The sequence below is a fragment of the Corvus cornix genome, chromosome 1A (assembly GCF_000738735.6).
Source record: "Corvus cornix cornix isolate S_Up_H32 chromosome 1A, ASM73873v5, whole genome shotgun sequence".
Lineage (NCBI taxonomy): Eukaryota > Metazoa > Chordata > Aves > Passeriformes > Corvidae > Corvus > Corvus cornix.
The window spans coordinates 30,089,628-30,110,815 of NC_047057.1; the positions used below are offsets into that span (position 1 = coordinate 30,089,628).

General features: G+C 41.4%; 1 protein-coding gene and 1 long non-coding RNA gene across 3 annotated transcripts; one reads left to right on the plus strand and one right to left on the minus strand.

Moving 5' to 3' along the window:
- Window positions 1-375: 375 nt before the first annotated feature.
- SLC38A2 (solute carrier family 38 member 2) lies at window positions 376-16,545 on the minus strand. 2 transcript variants are annotated; one of them, XM_039570596.1, is made up of 16 exons: window positions 16,466-16,545; window positions 15,630-15,810; window positions 15,276-15,357; window positions 15,037-15,152; window positions 12,092-12,165; window positions 11,902-11,994; window positions 11,625-11,706; window positions 8,592-8,674; window positions 7,593-7,651; window positions 7,317-7,466; window positions 6,510-6,589; window positions 6,313-6,413; window positions 5,803-5,927; window positions 5,039-5,183; window positions 4,824-4,921; window positions 376-4,053 (listed from the first exon to the last, which is right to left on the minus strand). In XM_039570596.1, the coding sequence occupies exons 2-16, from the start codon at window positions 15,746-15,748 to the stop codon at window positions 3,955-3,957; spliced, it is 1,506 nt and encodes a 501-aa protein (XP_039426530.1). In that variant the 5' UTR covers window positions 15,749-15,810; window positions 16,466-16,545; the 3' UTR covers window positions 376-3,954. The 2 variants fall into 2 exon arrangements, with proteins under 2 accessions (XP_039426530.1, XP_039426529.1); XM_039570595.1 differs by having other exon boundaries at window positions 4,824-5,183.
- Window positions 16,546-16,788: 243 nt separating this feature from the next.
- Window positions 16,789-19,968, plus strand: LOC120411879. Its single transcript, XR_005604426.1, has 2 exons — window positions 16,789-17,384; window positions 18,967-19,968. It is a non-coding gene; the product is annotated as an uncharacterized LOC120411879 (long non-coding RNA).
- The last annotated feature ends 1,220 nt before the right edge of the window (window positions 19,969-21,188 follow it).

Sequence of the window (21,188 nt, forward strand, 5' to 3'; positions counted from 1 at the left end):
TTTACATGAGCAGTTCTTCTCCTGGAGATTCAAATGAAGGAAAGGGACATAGGATTTTAGCAAGACTCACTCACTTACTACACTTCTATAAGACCTAACACACTGGGTCTATTTTCCAGGTATGCCTTTTCCACAAAAGAAATTACATAATGCAGGTTCCTTGTAGAATTTAATCTCTCATTTTAAAGCCCAGACTTGTTCTCTTTACCCCTGTGGTGTCCTAAATTGTGGATGTAGTTGTATGCCATTTTTCCCCCCCTTTCCTGAAAAGTGCTCAGTAAGGTAAACATGCATGAAATTAAAGGTACGCTTTTAACATCACCTCTAAAGAAAATCCTCCAACTGCCTCCCCCAAGAAAAACATCACACGGTGGCTTAGGATTATCTCTTTCTTTATTTCAGTTAAAACAAACATACAATGTTTCATTGAAACTGTGTTGCTGGCCACCAGTCCAGCCAGCAACCGTAGCTAGACTGCTGGCCTCTACCAATAAGGTGGTATTTACATATGTACACGGATGTACCGCAGGATGCCCGAATTTGGCGGCCTAACGAGTGTTAGAGCGCAGAGGTGGTTAACTTGCCGCATTCAGGAAATCGTAACATCCATGGTAAATTTTGGAGAGAAAGTATACACGAACCTGAACAATGCTTTCTATGGACCCAAGTGATTCCTGTGTTTATTGCAACATATACATTTGTAATAAATACAATCTTAGTGTTTTCTTACACACCTTAGGCGTAACACACTTCTTTCATCTCTGTAAGCATTACACTTTGTTGTAAAAGGCTCTTTCCTTTGACAGCTGTTACACAGATGTACAACATGGACAACTCCTTGAAATGATGTAACAATCAGTAATGAGAGAGGAATATATACATAAATCCTGGACTCAAAACCTACATTATATACATTATACTTACAGTATATACACACATACAATTTATGTACATAGACTATCATAAATATTGAAAAATAGTTTTAGTTTTAATGGATTAATGCTTTATAAATAACATGTTACATTTATGACTGAAATATCATGGAAGACAGTAATGTCTAACTGAGGTGACAGAAAAGTGGTTTAATACTGAAGCTGCTCTTTTAGGTGGTTTGTAATGTAGGTAACTTTAAACAGACAGGTTTCGAAAAAAATAATAATTAAAAAAAAAAAAAATCACTCGTTGGAAATCGACCCAGCCAAGTGGAACTCAACTGTTGCAGGTGGAGAGTCAAGTCATCAAATTATGTAACACACAATGTATAATCTGGAAATTGCTACATTCAGAGAATTAGTGACAAGTACAATACGCTATGAGGTGTCATCACAAAAATCTTCTTCCCTTCTGGTTGCCAAGGAGGACTTTGTAGTAACTCCTCACTTACAACTCCTTCCTCTTCTACAGTTGCTGCGAGAAAGGAGGATACTTCTCACTTTCTTTCCTCTTTTTAAATGCTGGCAAGGGAAGTGCTTCATCCCTTATGTGCTACAAATTGCTCAAAGGTAGACAACATTTTAATCCTCTTCCACCTTTGCACATTTGTGGAGGAAGAAGAAAAGCTGCCAAAGTACTGAGGAGGCACATGCTCAGCACTTCTGTGGAGATCAGGTAACATGGGATAGTTAGCCATGGATGTACAGTACCTGAGGCAGAGAAGTACCTAAGGAGCATTAGTGCTGACTCCAGGATCATTAATTGCCAGTTGAGTACCACTGAATTAATAATACAAATAACACAAGAGGAATCTAACTTGTCATTACAGTTTTACGCTATAGTCTTAGTGACCAGTACTTACAGTCATGCAGAAGTATCAATACAAAATACCTGCAGTTGTTTTTCCAAAGATTTTAAATGGCTGGGCAGAGCTTGACATTATCTGCCAAACAGTGACTATTGTTTAGATTTATTTCTGATTAATTCTACAAGAGCAAAAAAGTCTCAGGCACTGCTTTTTCAATGGATTACAGGCCTTTACTTGTTCTCTCTGACACGACGACTGAGTAAAATCAGACTTTGTAAATCAGATTTCTAAAACATCGTGTCAGATGAAGACAGTTGACCACATTGCCATGACTATTTCATTAATAATCTCTATCTAGGCTTTTGTACCCAATATTGCTGTGTTTGAGAACCTCTTATAAGCCAAGTACGCTGTTATACAAGTGTTACCTCTCTTCAACCTGGGACAAGAATGAAAGAGTAAACATGCACTAGAAACAAAATAGCTCATCACAACCATACAGCACCTGTTTCATCTGCTAGGGCTCGTTAGAAACTTATCTATTTCTGAAGCAAACAAGTATGAGATGACTATCCAGCCTATGAGGTTATCTTTAATACTACTATACAATATAAATTGGAAGAGGAATCCCAGTTGCATATGTGAAGAGAGTTTGTACCAAGCATGAAATATTGGTGCAGTTATTTTGTGGATTTGACTCAGAAACAGAATAGTCAAGTAATTCAAAACCCAATAATGGATGAGGAATTTGAGAAATACTGTACAGTTTTTGAATATTATACAACTAGAAGACTACATCAGGACTTTTTTGTTTTCCTACAGAGTGTTTCAAGATAGATTGGACAGAAAAAAATCCCAACAAACATTGTTACAACTGACAATGGACATTATTAATCAAGGGAACGTGAGGAGGGAGTTTTGTAGTAATGGCATCATATGCTCCAGTGCCATTCAGTTTCTATCTACAACAGGAAAGAAAAAAAACCCCAAAAAAGCAAAAACCACAAACCCTGTTTTACTCAATTGCACTACTGAGTACCTCAAGAAGGGAAAATGTCGATGCCATCTTTACAATTTTAGATTAACTATGCTTTTCTCAAATGCACCCTTTTCTAAAGGGTGGGTTGTTTTAAAGTTTGAAAATTTGCATTTCCACACCATTTTTGGTAACTCTAGTTACTTACATAAGCTGACAAAGGATTTTCAGAATTATTTTCACTCTCATTTGAACTAAGGGAATTTCATGGGAAGTATTTAATATCACAGAATTTGGACCTGAATTGGCTCATTTTCTGTTTTGGTCATTAGAAGCATTTTTAAAATAAAATTTCTTCTAATTATGCCTCTACAGAATCATAAAATGAGTGGGAAGGGACCCATCAGAATGACCATGTCCAACTCCTGACCATGCACAGGGCACCCCAAGAACCACACCAAGTGCCTGAGAGCATTGTCCAAACACTTCTTGAACTCTGTCAGGCTTGGTGCTGTGACCACTTCCCTGGGGAGCCTGTTCCTGTGCCCAACCACCCTATGGGTAAAGAACCTTTTCCCAATATCCAGCCTAAACCTACCCTGACTCAGCTTCATGCCCTTTCCTTGGGTCCTGTCACTGGTGACACGAGTGAAGAGATCAAGAAAGTCAAACTAAATTTAATTTAGAACACTAATTAAATATTTTTTTGAGCTCTTCTATGTTATTTTTCCTTCTTTTTAGAAAAATGTTTCTCAAAGTCAAAATAGTGCTTTTGAGGTCTATAAGAATTTTTGGTACAAAAAAATAATAGCGTTTCTCTCTTTCTCTCGCTCTCTCATTGGTTATTTAAACACTTTGCTGTAAATTAAAGAGTTCTTTCTCACATCAAATGGTTCCATTAGGCACATTCAAGTAAAATAACAAAATATCCAAGTAACAATGATGAAAGCCAAACATGGCTTGATAAAAGTCTACAGAGAGTTCTGTCCATTCTCTGGAATGGAATAAAGTTGTCACTTCCTTCAGCCAGACACTCACGTGGTTTGATGTTAATATCCACTTCCATCATGCAGAATAGTTTCTTAAAGACAGAGTTCAGATATTCTACAATCAGAAGAACCATCAACAAAGAATCTGCCTTTTAAAGGAAGCTGAATAGCACATTTTCGTTCTCAGTAGGTATCTGAGTGAACACTGGCATTTGAAGTAGAGTATTACAGAGATTAAACCAGGGCAGTTAATGGCCATCAGATGTAACATTCTGGGTCCAGTCTAGAATAATCAGTGTCATACACCCAGTCATCACAAGTATACCACTTAGAAAGAAGAAGGAAGCCTGAAAAAGAAAACATAAAAGAAGTATTTCAGATTCTGCTAGGACACTGTTGGTAAACACCACAACATACACCTATAAATTCATGCCCATGTATAACACAAATGCCATTGCTCACGGAGGACAGAGTAAAAGAGACCAGAGATCAAGTCAATGACAAGGAGCTAAGTGTCTTCCTCATATTTGGGGTCCTATCTCAAATCAAAAAGTACATTTATTTTCAGTATAGCAGACCCCACCCTCAACTAAGGGAAGTGAATGTAGCTGCTCATACCAGTCAGGCTATGCCACTGTGCTATCTTGACTCTGCCTCAGTAGGTCTGATTTCATTATGAGTCACTATGTCTATAGTCAGTAAGAACACCAAGAACAATCAAGATAACCCGAACAACTGGCAGAGGTGGGCTTTTATGGGGAGGATTACATAAATAACTCTTAAAGGAATATTTGAAGGATGTTGAGACTCTTTAAATACAGCTCTTAGGGTATTTTGTTGAAATCTGGTCCTTAACAGCAACAGAATGACCCAGCTACTGTTGAGACTGGGGGCCACGGGCTGAGAGAAGTCACTGAAGTAAACTGAGTCTTGTGATGGCCAATTCCTTGGTTTTGAGTTCCTATGCAACTCCTGGCAACTATGCAAGATAATAGTAAATGTCAATTCACTGACTACTTTCACCAGGACTTCAAAATTCATAAATCATGAAGAACACAATTACATTTTTTGCTTTGAATTTGTAAACAAGTGTAGTTACATATTTGTCTATACATACCCCAATCTTTTGCACTGACTTCATTGGTTCCTTCTTCACTAATTTGATATAGAAGGCAGAAGGAAGTATAAAGATCAGCATGGCAGCTGCAGAAGCACCTGTAGAGAAAAAGCACAGAAATAAATATTCATAAACAGGTAAACATACTCTAATTAGACTGGAACTGCTTTTTCTGAAATGTGGAAGATTGCTTGATCTGAGAAGAAAGTGCTTACCAATGAATCCAAAGATGTCTCGAATAGTAGGGACAAAGATAACGAGCACGTTGGTAAATGCCAGAAGAGAAATGGTAATGGAACAGTGACGCCACCAGCTGAACTCCTTCCCTGCCCACAGCAGCTGGGTAATGGAACTGCGGATCTTTGGAAGGTGGGGGTGGGGTGAGGGGGGGGGGAAAAAAAAAATAAATACAGTTTAGTCTTGATTTTGGAAGACAGTGATTTGTCACCTGAATTAGACCTTCCTTCTGAAAGTATTTTAACATCATTTTCCCAAATACTTCAGATTTTAGCAGAAGGTGAAAGATGAAAGTAATATGGAGAAAAAAACCAAGGAAAAACATCTGGCTTGAACAAAAATAAATTCCGGAAAATTTTCTAACATCTAAGGACGCTGCTCAACAATATACACATAAATGGCCAGATCATGTCCACAATGTATGTACAAAAACATGCTGGCTTTTGTAAGCTGATAATACAACACTGTAAGTACTTTTATAAAAGGGGAAATCTGTTTCACTTCCCCAATACAACCATACCAGGAAAACAATTTAACCGAATGTACTTGTATCTACTGCTTAGTAAATGTTACATCTTCACTGAATTAACAGTATAGCTATAATTCATCAAGCTTATTAGAATAAATTTCCTTTTTCAGTTAAGAGAAAAACTCTTCAATTAATAAACAGGAGTTGCCAAATCAATAAATGACTCCAGCAGCACAGGTGTTAAAAAATGGTAGCAAGACACAAATGACTTACTGGGAAGATAACTACAGGTACAGTGAGGGTTACAGCCATAAGTACAGCAAGACGCACAATAAGGAGGAGAACATCAGCACCCAGATAAGCAGAGTAGGTGTGAAGCAGTTCTGGTTCGACTTTTCCTATAAAGAAAACAGTATTTTAAATAGAATTAGTTGACATACTTCTTAAACATGTGCTTCTGCTCCAGATTCTAAGCAAATTTTACAAGACACCAATATGAACTGAAAGCCTCCAGAGGTCCTGTAAGAATGTATCCATTTTGCACAGGGATGACTTGAAGGCACGGAATCTGGTTTAATCCAATTTTAATCCTATATCTTGGGCCTAATTCTACTACTGATCTCCTTTGGGGTGTGCACTTTTAGAAGTACTAAAAAAAGCACAATTAATACTGTATATTTAGAATGCATAGTAAATGCTTGCTTGTTCTATTAAAAAAAAAAAAATACTGTGAGTTTGCAGAACATAAATAATTTAAAAGTAAACAGAGAAGGCAATATTCACCATAAAACGTCAAGTATCCAAAGAGAGCAGCCAATAAATACATGAGGAACATGGCAAAAAAAGATACATAGGACACATTCATCATTCTTTTACGGCTTCGGCTGTAAGAAAAAGCAACATTGTTAGTAGTGAGAACATACTGTTTCATACTAGATTTGTTTGTTTAGTGAAATTACAGATATATATCTCACACTTACCTTTTCAGTTCTTCATAAATAGGAAGAATTGCAGGATGGCAGACAAAAGAAAATGTTAGGATTGGGACAGCATAAACAGTCTGAAAAAAAAAAAAGTATGTTTCTTAAGTATCTCAACAGACATTAGAAATTTACTTTAAAAAATCATCAGTAGATTCTTCAGTTTTGACCTCATTTTGTGATAAATACCAGCTGTTCTTTATAATGGAAACTTTGGAAGAAGTTAAAACAAGTTCGTATTTTCTTAAACCCAGACCCTGAGGAACCAAATAGTCTCAAATGTCACTGAAGCCCATGCTAAGCTGAATGTATTTGCATTCAAAACCATGTTCTGCAATCCACAGGCTTAAGCCATTGTATCTTGAACTTGGTATTGGGTATTACACATGTGGAGATTCACCACTGTGACTGGGAGCCCTCATGAGTCAAGGATTTGTGACTAGGAACAAGTCAAATATCCTATTTTCAAACTTTTACAGTTTTCTTCATTTTCTTCTGCAATATACTTTTTAAAATGCTTCACTAAACTTCCTTGAGAAAGCTTGAGAAATGCTGTGCTGAAGACTGAGAGGTGGTTTATGCCACTCAAACAGGCACCTCAAGCTCCACAAATTTCTGTGTATTTGGCGTGTAGAAACACCCAGTCTTGCAGGAGGTAAACAGTGCCAAAGTCTATTGGAACAGAAAGCCTTAACACATCCCAATTTTAAATCTGGGCAACTGCTTGAAAGGAAAACGACCTAATTTATCTGCTAAGTACTTAGTCTCAGTTATTTTCAACAGAGCATCTCATTTTCAGTCAGTTACCTGTGAATTGAAGATGAAATATTTTGGCTTGCACATATCATCAGTTGTTATATTTTCATGTACCAAAGGTGCCACCGTTGCATTAATTAATGTCATGTTCATGATGACACTGTCCATAGGACAAGGAATCTGAAACATCTTCCAAATTACCTACAAATAAAGCCATGCATTTATTACTTTGACTAATGCAACATACATTAATTTTTAGAAACAGTGTTTAATTTCACTTTTAAATGCAGTTTTACAAGTGCTGGAAGTTTAGAAGATTATACTTACAACAATCAGAAAGAAGACCATGCAAAGTAAGGAAAAACCACTGGTATAGCCCAAATACCCTGTGATCAAAAAAGATTAAAAAAATCTAAGACACAATAAACAGAAAGACCATTCAAGTCAAAACATTATGACAAAATATATTCTGTCAGTGATCTCTTTTGTCATTTCCTTAGCATTACACAGAACAAGTTAATTATTCATTGACTTTCTGCTAATCTCAACCCAGATCTGAAAGTTCTGAAAGACATATTAGGGTCTGTACATACGGTGAGTCTGTAAACTTTTTAACTTACAAGAAAAAGATGCAAACTAAAAAACCCCACAGCAACAACTATATGAATTGTTTATTGCACATTAAGAATAATTATAGGATTAATTTTAATGGCATGCACTGTAAGATAACCTGGCCTTTTTCCTTCTGTTTTTACTGATTTACTTAACTTCTAGAAAATAGTAATTTGAGAGAGTAATTCACATTGAGACTCTCAGTTATTAAGGTTCCACTACAGGATTCTCTGAATAAATAGTGTGTTAACTGAATTATTCACATATACCACTGAATTACAGCCATTTCAGATAAAGCATCTGGCATGAATATTCTGTTACTCCTTGGGAAAAATGAAAAGATACTGCCAATACTGCAGCCCTATACTTTGAAGGCTGTTACAGGATAGCTGGTAACATTATATTATTCCACTATTGACCAAAATAGGTCAAACTTTGGGATAAGAACAGAAAGAGAAAGTTACTGTTGACCCATCCTATCTGCCGTCCTTTCATTTTCCACAAACACATCTGTTATTTAGTATACTTGTCTTCATTTTTTTTCCTTTCTTCAGGAAGACTGATAGCAAATACCTAAACACTAATTAGTCCCAAGAGACAAGTTTGGATGCAGCTGTTAATTCACACAGCATTTCAAGACTCAAACATTGCATCAACCCATTTCCCCACAGTATTTTCAATGGGTTTTTATTTTGATTGCTCTCTACTACTTACCTAGATTTTTCAGTAGGGACAGGGGAAGAATGAGGATGAGAGACACCAGCAGCACTAAATAGTCACCATTGAGATACCACTCTCTGCAGAAAAGAAGGTAATATTTTTAAGTAATCAAGTATTTAAAAATTACACTTGCAGTTTAGTCTTCACTCTTATCTTCTACAACATATGGCTCCTTAAAAAAATGCACTACCTGATGTCACAAAGGATAATTTCCTATATGGACCTAACACCCTACAATAGCTTCTTATCTCACCCCAAACCTGCATTGTGCCTTTCCTTTAGTGTCCTTTTATAAAAAAAAATATGCATCTGTAAGTCAGAAGACGGAAAAGTAAATGATTGGTTAGAAAAAAGTCAAGTGGGATCAATCATGGAAAAAATAGTAATTTTCTTAAGTGCTGGTTCCCAACTCTCCAGGTGTGTTACAATATTGCAGGGCCCCAGCAGGGTTTCCACTCTGAATGGAAATAAAATTGTGTTGGGAGCCCTGTGGGAGTTAAAGAAAAACAGGTGAGGGCTGAAGGTAAGGCAGTAGCTCAAGCCCACTAGCTGAGGAAACTCCAACAAGCACTGGGAGTCTCTTGGAGGCACATTTAGTCCCTTTCAGTAGGGAAAACATGGTAAGAACCTCAGGAGCTTTTTCTTTCAAAACATTTTTGCCATTTATTCTGTAAAAAGCAGCAGCTGTTTTTTCACAAAACATTTTTGAGCATTAGAAGATGAACATCTTTTTTGAAATACATAAAAACAAAGTCCTACAGGACCATCCTATATGCTTTAAGCAATTAAAGTAACACTAAGCATTTATTCCCAAGTATTAATACTTTACATCCTATTATGATATAATTTAGCAGTATTTATTTTAAAATGGACTGTACACTATTTAGGTAAACAAAAATATTAAGAATTTAATTGGAAATTCGTATATGCAAACTCAGTTGCTAAGTTATAGCCCTTTATATGGTAGTGGAAATACAGAATAATTAACAGACTTGCTCTGGATTTACATAGTAAATGCAAAAATGATGCAATCTTCTCTTTCCTCAGTTTTACCTGGGATAACTAGATGTAAAAAAGGAGTATTTTAGAAACTTCAGATGTATAGGACATTAACACCATACACCTTTTGCTGTCTTTTTTTAAATATAGTAGACTTGTGGCAAATTTAAAAGAAATCACAACACAAACTCCTTTCAGTTGATACAATCACAAGAACATGCACTGCTATTGTGCATACCCATAGAGAGGCCATCAGGACTTTCAGATCAAGGACTTCAAAGTTTTTCCGTGCTGAAGAGTAAAGAATGGGATTGTGCAGTTTTAAAATATAGCCAAGTACTTTAGAAGTTGCTAAACAAATTTTAATGATGGAGATTTGTAATATTGTCTCAGAATTCCAGAAGCTCTTTTACAGTAAGCATTATTTTGGGACACTTAAACAGGTAAGTGCTTACATTTTAGGCCCCAGGCTGCCAGAGTGGAATCCATGCCAATGGTAGCCACCCAGACTCCCCTAAGCAATGCATGGAAAGAGTCAGTTAAATGGGGTTCACAATTGCCAGAGCACTGAGAAAATATTTACTTTAAATCAGTGTACAGCTACTTAGTGCCAGCCAGCAAGAAAACATTTAAGATACAGATCTCAAGTTCTTCATTTTCTCTGCCAGATTTGCAGAGCAGCAGCTGTATCCAGTGAGATTCACAGACTTTAACTTTCCCTCTTGAATTGCAACCAATTTTGAATTCTTTACTGAAGATGGGACAGTTAAAAATATTTGCCTCCGAGCCCCCTTCTAAATACTGGCTACTCCAGGGGCTCTCTTAGAAATTGAAAAATATAGACTTGAATTCAGCCAAAGGAGAGAAATGAACCTTCCCAGCAAAGAATTTGTAAACGTAACACTACTAAGTAAATAGGGTGGGTGCAGTATTTGAGTATATTAAAAAAAAAGAAAAAAAAGGAAAAAAAAAAAAAGATAATGGCTAGCACTGTTGTCATGACAATATCAGCAAGCTGTATGAACATCACCAAATGGCTTGAACCCCTTGGGGAACACGGCAGAAAAATGCCTACCTTCTGAACTCAGGCTTAGCTGTAAGTTGGAGTCTTGAGCTGCTCAGCCCTCTCAAGACTGGGACACTTCAGGACAAGGCACAGAAGTACAACTCTGAAGAGTGAGATTTATAGCACTTAACTCTATCCATCTGAACTCAGGCATCTTGTTTTTACACACCCTCTCAATACAGAGTGATATGATCAACTGTTCTTTGGAGATGCACAAAATGTGTCTGTCAGGTGCACTGAGCTGATCACTACAGAGGGTCACCCTTCTCCACTGATCATACTAAGACCAGTGTAATGATGAACTCAAAATCTAACTTTCAGAGGGTATGGTTACATAAAATGAATCCTACTCAAGGCACCTCTTTTTAAAGCCAAGCAGAAAAGCCACTCTGGAGTCAAGGTATCTCCAGGACTAGATGGCAAGGCATCTACCACTCCAGTCTTAGGCATATAAACTGTGGTTTAGGTCAATGTTTAGTCTCTGTATCATTTTGAGAACTGTTCCTTAAGACAGTCATTGCATAGCTGCACCTTAGTCTTATATTTAATCACTTCCCACAATATTAATACTAGGAAACCAAATTAATCAGACCAAACCAGTTTGAATGCAGTAAGAAAATAAACAAAAAACCAAAACAAAACCAAAAAAACCAACCATAATGACATTTATCTTTCCTTATTGAGCGTATGTACCGACTGGTACATACATTAACACTTACCTGATGTTCTTTACAGAACAGCTTTCTGCAATATGATGCAATACCTGTATTTTTCTACCCTTTTCCCAGGTCAGGCTGGATCTAAATGAAGTGAAGCACTCAAGGGAAGGGAAAACTTACTGTATCTGTCTGAATAAGAAGCTACCCTATGGTGTACCGAACGTGGTCTTCATATAAAAATATATACAGTCTCCGTGTTTGTTTCTCCTAATAGTTTCTCTGATGAGGAGTTCTAACACCTACCCTGTGGTCTCTTCGATGTTCATAAATGTCTTGATGACCAATGGTAACTCATATTTCACTATGAAGAGGTAGCTTGACATAGCTGTAGGTGAATAACATCATAGATCATTACAAATATAGAATATGCCACACGATGCAAGAATCACATAACATGTTTCATAACCTCACTTGAACACAAGCAGTTAATGAATACATGTTGTGTGACAAATAAGTCTCCAAGAATAAGCAGGGAACAATTACTATTGACAGTACAGACATTTTAAGATCTTGTCCTCACCTCCAATGTTCTGCATTGTAATTGATCCGGAAGCAGCAAGTTTTCCAGCCATACCAAAAGCCTTCATTCCCAACTGTTCATACAATAAAGATCCTGAAAGAAAGCAAAATATCCCATTGGAAGGGCATGTTTCACAAAGATACCATAAGAAACAAATACTACATATTTGTAAAACAGTAATTTGCCATACCTCCTTCATTGGCAGTCTTCAAAAGAAGATGCACTGAATACAAAGAAAATATCGAGACAAACAGCAGGAGTATCCTGGGGAGAGAAAAACATGCAAATTTGTAATAGCCATAAATGACTTATGATAACCCTATTAAATAAAGGTGTATCAAACATAAACATAATCCATATTAAAATACTATATGCAAAAAAATGTAGATTCTAAGGTCAATTAAAAGCATTCTGAAAACCCAATTAATGCAGTGTGCAGAAAGGATTTTATACTAAATTGCATTTCCGAGGCATACAAAGACATTCTAATGTAGGCTTGAACAATGATTCCATTCAGTCGGAAGTGGCATAAGCATCACCAAGTGTCAGGCTATTATAACTGGCTACACTTGATATAAATAACAAAGTATCAATGGGAATGTGTGCGGGTGGTGGGGGGAGCCTTGCATCCTTGTAAGAAACTGTATTTCTCCCATCTTCCTATCCCTGTTCAACAGTGCGTCATGCACCAACTGAACATACAGTAACTAACATGAAGCTAACTACCAGCTGAAGTGAAGATTAGCTCTTGGTCTTAAAAGAAATCAGCTTTTCAGCTTAAACCTGTGTTACATTCTTTTTTTATGTACGGATGAAACTGCAAAAGCCTTAAAGAATTGACTGAAAATTTAGACTCATTGAGATCTGTGTTTTCAAATGGAAATACACATCTATTATCATTAAAAATAATTTCTTTCCTCAAAGATGTGCTTACATGGGAATCACTAGTGGCTTGTTTATCTTCCCCACAGCTTTTACAGGCAGTGCATATTATTTCCAGAAGCACATTTGCATCACCTAAAATTCCGACCTCTCAACAACAAATCTCTCCCACAACAAATGCACTTCCTGGAGTGGCACGCTAGGGGGGACTTCTCAGCTGCTGGAGAACACAGTGGAAAATTACAATGCATTAAAAAAAAAACCCTGGTCTTTCTTATACCAATACAAGCATTTTGCTTTATAGGAAACCTGAGAAACGGCATATCAAAAATGGCTTAAAAAGGGGAAATTTCATTTCCCAGAGTACATTTCCTTTTGTGTCATTTTTAATGTTGGTGAAGTTAGTAAATGGTGCACAAAGAACTGGAAACGAGATCTGAGAAGCATCACAGATCTGTATAGGAAACTTATGTTACTGTGGCAATTCAACACTAACACATGCACACAAATAAACCTCTCTATTTCTGACAGCATTTGACTAGCATTTGACTTAGCCATCAACTAGAAACAGCACAGCTGAGATGTGCCAGGGTTACACTACTTTAAAACAGCACAGACCTTGGACCTCTCAGTCCTACACCTGAAAAGGCTGCCTACAGTGTTGACAAGATCAGTTAGCAAACTCATCTTTGAAGCTCACTCTGTTTCTGCCTTTCAGACCATTCTATTCATCTATTTAGTGCTGACACAAGTGACAAGTCACAGCACTTACACAAATGACTCCGTATCTTCGAAGAACTTACTGCCTTAATCGACTGCACCTGGATCTGATTCTGTAACCTAGTTATTAAAAGATGCCTGTAATGCCCTCAGTGTCATCATAAATCCTCAGTACCACCTGTGATTAACTGCTTTCCTGCCTCAGAACTATACAATCTACACTAAGTTTTGTAAGGTAATGAGCTAGTTTGTCTTTGAAACAGCACTAATGCAAACAGATCTGAATGCAGTATCTGGAAATAAAAGACAAATAAATTGCCTCAGTCCCCAATTATTATATTGACAGTTTTGAACATTTTTTCCCTCAGAAAAAATGGCCCCCAAGTCTGTTCAAATAGCTAACCTTAAATTCTCCTTTTTCCTCGCCTCAGAGGCATTCTAATATGCATTACATTGATTATCTTACATGTCCTTCAGAACATCTTTAGAGCATGAAACTGATGTATAGAGAGATGAAGTATCCCTTCTAGATTCATGCTAAGTCATTATTTCAGTTTTGCATCATCTAAGCAAGTGAAAATCTTAGTAAAAGATTAACAAATCACCGTATACTTAAAATCCTTTAGGCCAGAACTTTACACACTGGTAGTTTCCTCAGGAAACTTGAGCACCACCCGATACACTGTGAAACATCTGGAAGTAAATGTGACCTACTTTCTGGAAATCTGGCAGCAGAGTCAGGGAAATTTTGAACTAAACATTGCTCTTCACATGTTCTTGAACATTCAGCACATTCATCTATTTCCAGGATAAAAACACAAAGTTCCTTTAAACATATCCGTGGATACTCATTTGCAGTCAAGTCACTGACGCTACCTACATGTCGTGTGAGCTGAACTGCCTCCAATACCTGAAAAATGTACTTTCCCAAGACATTTAAAAGCACTGTCCATAACTGTTTCCTTATGTCACTTCCAATTACATTACTGTAGTTCTGTCCTACACCTCAAAGCTTTTGCCAACGTAGACACATCAATAAAGATATGCTGGTTATTCCACATCCCTCCCTTGTAGGCACACAGAAATTTTTATAAGTGTAACTGAAACCAGTTTGCAGAATTGAGTGAAAGCACAGCAATAAAAAGGACTTTATTGGTTAAGTACATTGTAACGCTGTAGGCACAATGATGTCAGCTGAGAAAAGCGAGACCACGTCCCTGATTGGGACTTGGATAATGGAACTTTCAGGGGAAGTCTATCAGTTATGGAGAAACTCTAAGTCAAGTAAAATTCACTGTAAAATGTTTTTGAGGGTTGCAGAACTTGCAGTGAACTTGTTTAATTTTTGCAGGTTCTTCTGAAGGTATCACAATCTTTAAATTTAAAACAAGGCATAAATCCTAAAATGCTATTCTGCACCTATGAAAATGACTGGATATTTTCTAGGGGTCTTATTCTTACACCAAGTATTTTTCCATTATGAATTACACACCAGAATGATGGGGTTTTTTTGATGAACCAAAAGATACTTACACAAAAAGAGCAATTCCAGTGTTAGCCATGGCAAAAGAAAGACCAAGGATGCCACTACCCACAATAGCATTGCTCAGATTAAATACTGACATTCCGAAGGAAGTAGTACCCGGATGCTGAGAAAAGGAAGATAGGTAATAATTAATAGAAAGTTATTACTCATCTCAGAATTAAAAGGAACATAGATCTGGCAGTACATTTTTGTTTGTTTATTTGGAACGTCATTGCTGGGTACTTACATACTGAGTTTCATATTTCTTCTTTCCAAGGTTGGAATCGAGCAAGAAATTTTGGTTTTCTGGATCAATATCCGCATAGTGGCTGCAAAACAACATTGCACCATTAGTGACTCTTAGGGGCAACTTGCATATTCACTTCCCGAGCAGCGCTTCCAATCCATTTCAAAGGGAAAAGGAAAAACCGACGGAATAGCCCCGAAAGAACCACCCCACCTGGCAGTGTCAGCGCACGGAGCGCTGCGCCCGTCTCCGGCCGCAGTGACTCCCGTGTTTCCGTACGGACTGCCGGCAGACACGAAGCCCCGCCGGCTCCCGGCTGGTGCCGCCCGCCCCGGGGCGGCGGAGCCCCCTCACCTCTTCATGGCGGCCGGCTTGGTGGGGTAGGGGTAGCTGAAGTCGTTGCTGTTGGAGCTGTAGCTGCTGCTGTCCTCGTCGGGCGAGATGTTGAACTTGCCCATCTCGGCGCTGCTCATGCTGGCGGGCCGGGGTCGGGGCTCGGCCGCTCTTTTGTCCTTGCCGGCGGGACTCGCCGCGCCTGCCGAGGGGGCGGGAGGCGACGTCAGTGCCGCAGCGGGCGCGCGGCCGTCACGTGGTCCCGCGGCCCCCGCCCGCCGCCGAGTGGAAAAGTACCAGGCGCGCGGGGCGGGGGGCGCGCGGACAAAGGTGAGACCCGCGCCGGGGCGGGCGGGGGCGCGCGGCTGCCACGGCCCGGCCACAGCCGCCACCGGCACCGGCACCGCCCGGCCCGCGCCGCGCCCGGGCAGCGGCACCGCCACGCCGCACTCCCGCCCCCTCCCCCCTCCGCCTCCCCGCCCCGATAGCGGAGAGCAGACTGATGCAACACCGGTGGGCGATTGTCACATCGGCCGCCGGAGCCTCCTGCCCCGCGGCTGTCCCTCCCTGTGTTTACCTCCCTCCTCCCCGCCGGCGACACCGCGCGCTCCAGCGTTTTCAATGGAAAAACGCAAACCGCTGGCGGAACTGCGTCGCGCCGCAGTCACTTTGCGGGTTTGCCACCTTTCCACGCAGCGGCGGCGCGTCCCTACGCGCGTCTCGGCGGAGCCCGGCAGAGTCTTGGCGACAAGCCCGGGCGCTGCCGCCGGACAAAGGCGCGAAGCACGAGCCGCGCTCCGTCCGAAAAGGCGCCCCGTTCCTCCTGGCGGCCCGGTAACAGCCAGCCCCTGCCGTACCTTCTGCGCCTAGAGCTTGAAAGCGAGGGTTTCTCCCGAAGCCTCGGAATAACGAGATGCTCCTGTCTCCGCTGCTACTTCTTACAAGGGAAAAAGCCCTCAACTATGAAATGCCAGCGAAAACAAGTCCCTAGATAAATAAAGGTAGAAAAAAATCACGTAAAAAAAGCCAGCGGTATCAAAAGGAAAGAAAATATCGCGTCTGTGTCCCTCCGACGTCCCTCCCAGTCTGACGGCCCCCTCCAGGCGCCGCCGCTCTTCAGGCAGGAATGTGGGCGCGTCATCGCAAGGGGCGCGGCGCCCGCCCGCTGCCGCGCCGCCCCCCGCCCTGCCCGGCTGATCCCCTGCGCCGCCCGGGCGGGGCGGGGGGCGTCCCCGACTGAGAGGTGGGAGCCGGTCACCGGCGTGTGCCCGGCGGGGATCGGGAGCGGGGCCACTAGCACATGAGCCGAGCAGCTCGCCAGTGTTTACATTCGGGCACTGGTTTACACGGCGGAGACAGGACGCTGCGGTGCTTGTCAAGAGCGCCCTGCCTGTGAGGTGCTTCTACCGGCCCGGTGCAGCATCCGCAGCGTGACTGCAGCACCCGGTGGCTACCGGTTCACCCAGGATCTGCCTCCCTCTTCCCACTCCGCGCCTGCCTCCGGGCCCTGGCGCTGGCGTCTCCCAGTAGCAGGGTGCGTGGCAGGGGACGAGGTGCCACCGACCCATCATAGCTCCTCGCTGCAGTCACTCGCTATTTTTAACACCTGCAGCAGCGCACGTGCAAGCCCGGACCCTGAGGGCAACTGACAGACTCCCCGAACGTTTCCTTCGGGAAGTGAACCGGAATGACAGACTCCCCCTAGTGATGTGATTCATGATAAACCTCCCTGGATGAAAGAGGGGGAAACAGAACATCCTGCTTCCTTTTCCTCAGGTAACCACTCCACCAGATTTGGAGAGCTCTCTGCTCGGTCCTCCGTTGAAGTGTGCGGCGGGTCTTTACTGTCCGCCGCAGCTCCTCACACGTACGGTGAGGAGGCCTGGCGGAGGTAGCAGGGGCCCATTTAGCTGCTGTCTCTAGAGGGACGGGGGGTTGCAAAGCAGCATCCCCAGCTCCTGCCCTCGCGGCAGCAGCGCACTCCCACGCCAGCCTGGTGCTGCCAGCCTCGAGTGCGGAGGATGCCCTGCCACCGCGTCGTTTGACCCCCTCCGTGCTATCGCCCTCCCTCCCTTCTTCTGCAGCCTCGAGAGCCCGTGAAGGGTGCGAGGGGCGGCTGCCTGTCTGCTGTCCCGGGGCAGTGGCGGCCGCACAGACACGAAAGCAGATCACACCGTCGAGGGACAGCGAATCCCTCACCACCATCCCCGCTCCTCGGCCCACTGCAGTGCCCGCGACTCTGACGGGGACACGAAACTCCCCAGGGCTGAGACAGGCGGGGAGAACGGTGGCTCTGCCCCGCGACTGTCGCCGGGGGCAAGCGGGCGGGAATCCGCCGGACGGCGCGAGGCGGCGGCACCCGACCATCACCGCCGCCTAAGGTTCCGGACCGTCCCCGCCGGAATGGGGGGCGGGAGTGGAAGCGGGGAAGGGGCAGGGACCGGCGAGGGCACGCGCAGGAGATGCAGGAGCCGAAAATTTTCCATCACTGCAGTCGTCCCCCCGCCCCCATCCGGCGCGGTACGTCACGCTCCCCCCGCAGCCCGGCGGGGCGGGACCGGGCGGGATGCGCTGCGGCGCCTTCCCGCGCAGCCCCGGGGCGCAGAGGGGCGGCGGCGGCGCACCTGCTTCCGCGGGAGCGGCGATTGAAATGACCCCGGAGCTCAGCTCGGGGCGTTCTGCGCTGGAGCCGGCTCCTGCCCTGCACGCCTGCCGGCGCGAGGCGCCCGCCTGTACCCGTCTGCGGACGAGGCGGAGCGCGACTTTGGGGTGCCTGTGGCAGTGAGGGGTGGTAAAGTCACCCCCGGAGTGCCAGTTCACGGCGTTTTAGGTCCTCTGAAAATCGGACTGCACAACGGGAAATTTGCAAAGGCGTCGGCAACCTGACGGGCTAAAGCGAAAAGCTGCGCCGCTCCCTTTCACAGAGCAATCACAGCGATGTGTAAATAAGCACTACTGCGGGGAAGGCAGGGCACAGTCCTTTTCCAATGGGAATGGTGAATGCCTGGTGCCTTTTTCAGTCAATCCCATTCTTCGGGTGTCAGCAGTTCTGTGAAATTACAGTGTACATGACAGAGGTCAAGGTGACCTGTTTGTTGTGGGTTTTGCCAATATAGCAACAGACGTAATGACGTATTCGTAACGTTTTTAGGACTGTATTATCCATTTCAAGGCAAGCGCACAGATTTGGTGCATGGTGAAGTGTCCCACATGCGCCTGGTAAATACAGCAACCATCTTTATAGATGTGATCTGGCTGTCGTGGACAGTACAGCTTTTAAAAAAGTTTAAACCAGATTTTTTTATCAAAATAAAAGTGTTACTCTACAAGTGCTTGATTTTTTTTTTTTTCCCCCTAGAACTGTCCTCATTTTGTATGGAAAACGATGATGAGACCTTGTTGCTCATTTATAAGAAGAATGGTAAAATGCACCCAGGAAGAAAAATTGCTATGTTTCTAATGGCCGCATTACAGGAACTCTGCAACATGTGAGTGCAATCTGCACTGCTCCAGAATACTGAGTCTTTAAAATTTTACCCATGCAGTCTGTTTGCTGGTTCAAATAATCTGCTTTTTCAAGTGGTTTTAAGTAATGCTTCACTGATTGAATTATAATTTTCCTGACTTTGTAATTGCCAAGAATGTCCTTGGCAAAACATACATAGAATGTGTTTCATCCAATTTTGAAATGTATTTTGTAATCCGAATAATAAAAGTTAATATTCATCAGTTCCTCCCACCATAGTTTCAACGATTCATTTGTTTTCATTGTCATGCTTTTCTTTCTCCCCTTTTTAAAGTGTTTTTTTGTTCTTTTTTTTCCTTTCCTTTGTTTTCATCCTCCTTATCCCTAAGTCACCCTCATTTTTATACCTTCCATTTGTTTGCTTTTTTATTTTGTTCTTTTGTGTGCCTTTACACATTGGAAGCTTCCTTACAAAGTTTGAACATTTAGGATAGTTAAACTTTTTTACTTTTAATCTGGAGATTCTGTTCCTACTTTATATTTTAAGGTTGTTGTAAAAGAAACTGTAAGTTTGTTAGTTAGACGTTGTAAAAATTGAATTGTGTTCAGTGACACAGGTAGAAATTAAATAAAGTTTTCAATTTATTATACAGGGAGGTAATGGGGGTTGTGTAGCTGAAGAACTATCTGCTGTGTACTTCTAAATGTCAGTTTACAGCAGAGACCTATCTGTAGATTCACACCTCACTGTAACATCACCTGTTGTTCTCCATCCTGTGAATGGTTTCTTTTAAAATTTGATTAGTTGTTTTTATGTTTAGAAAAAGAAATAGCTTGTAAGTGCCTATGTTTTTTCTTTGCTCATGTTTTAACAAATAAAAGGCCTTTATAATATGTGAGGGTTTTTTTCCATGCTATTTCTTCCTATATATATAAATAGATCTTGAGCTATACCATAAAACTATCTGTAACAGACACCCAGTAGAGTCATTTTTGTTTAAGGTATGCATGGAAAAGTTGTATGTACAGTAATACTGTAAAAGTCAAGTCCATCTGCAGGGTTTTTAGATGATACTTCCTAAATTGCCCAAAGGATACCTAATGAAATATGTAATATGTCAAAGCACTCTATACTAATAGCTACATTACATTCATTTTGTCTGTGCCTAGTATGAATAATATAAAAATCCCAACGGAGTAGGGATCTGCATCGGGTGAAATCCTCAGTACTGCCAAGAGTCTGGGGAAGGGTGATAATGGAGAACAGTAACAGAGACCTGAGAGTTGTGTTGTGTCCTGAATGAAACATCTGCACTACTGTCTACATGACAGATGTGGTCTGTCATGAGGAAGAGCTGGAAGTATGGGTGAGTGGGGAAAATGAGTATTCATGGTTTTGCTGCATAGACTCAGTGGTCCACAAAGATGCAGGCGGGGCCAATGGCTTCCACCATCCTTCCAACCAGTTTGGTTCATGATTCTTACCTCACATGGACTGCCTGTGGCATGCAATTAATGAAATTATAGGTTCTGATTATATGCTTTCTTAAACAAAACTTCCACTGAAGCCAAGAGGTATTACGAGTGCATAAGGAATGCAGGATTGCATATCCTGCCTCTTGGGCTTTGTGATGGTGTGTTGGAGTTGCATATTAAACTTGGTTTAAGCCTTAATTTTTTCCCTCTGTGTTTATCCTAGTCTAGTTTCAGTTTTGCAATATGAAAACAACAAAATCACTATGTTAAGAATATAAGCAGCAGTATTCTTTCAAAAAAATAGTACATTTACTATAATTATAACTTGGATTTAAGCCAAAAATAGGGGAAGATTTTGAGTTTTAAAACCATCTGATTATGCTGTTATACTGCAATAAACTCAAAACAGTGAGAGCTGCATGAGATATGTAGTACTTGTCATCTGCAAGAAATTGTCAGCCTTAAATGGACATTGCCAGCTGCTATAAAAATAATTTTTACTTTATATTTTTAACTCTGTAACATTTTTAGGAGTTTTAAAAATAGCATTTCTCCATTAATCTTGATTCATCTTTTCCACTCAGCAAAATCCGATGTTTTTTTCCTGTGTGAAATTTACATAAGTTTTTAAGGTCGTG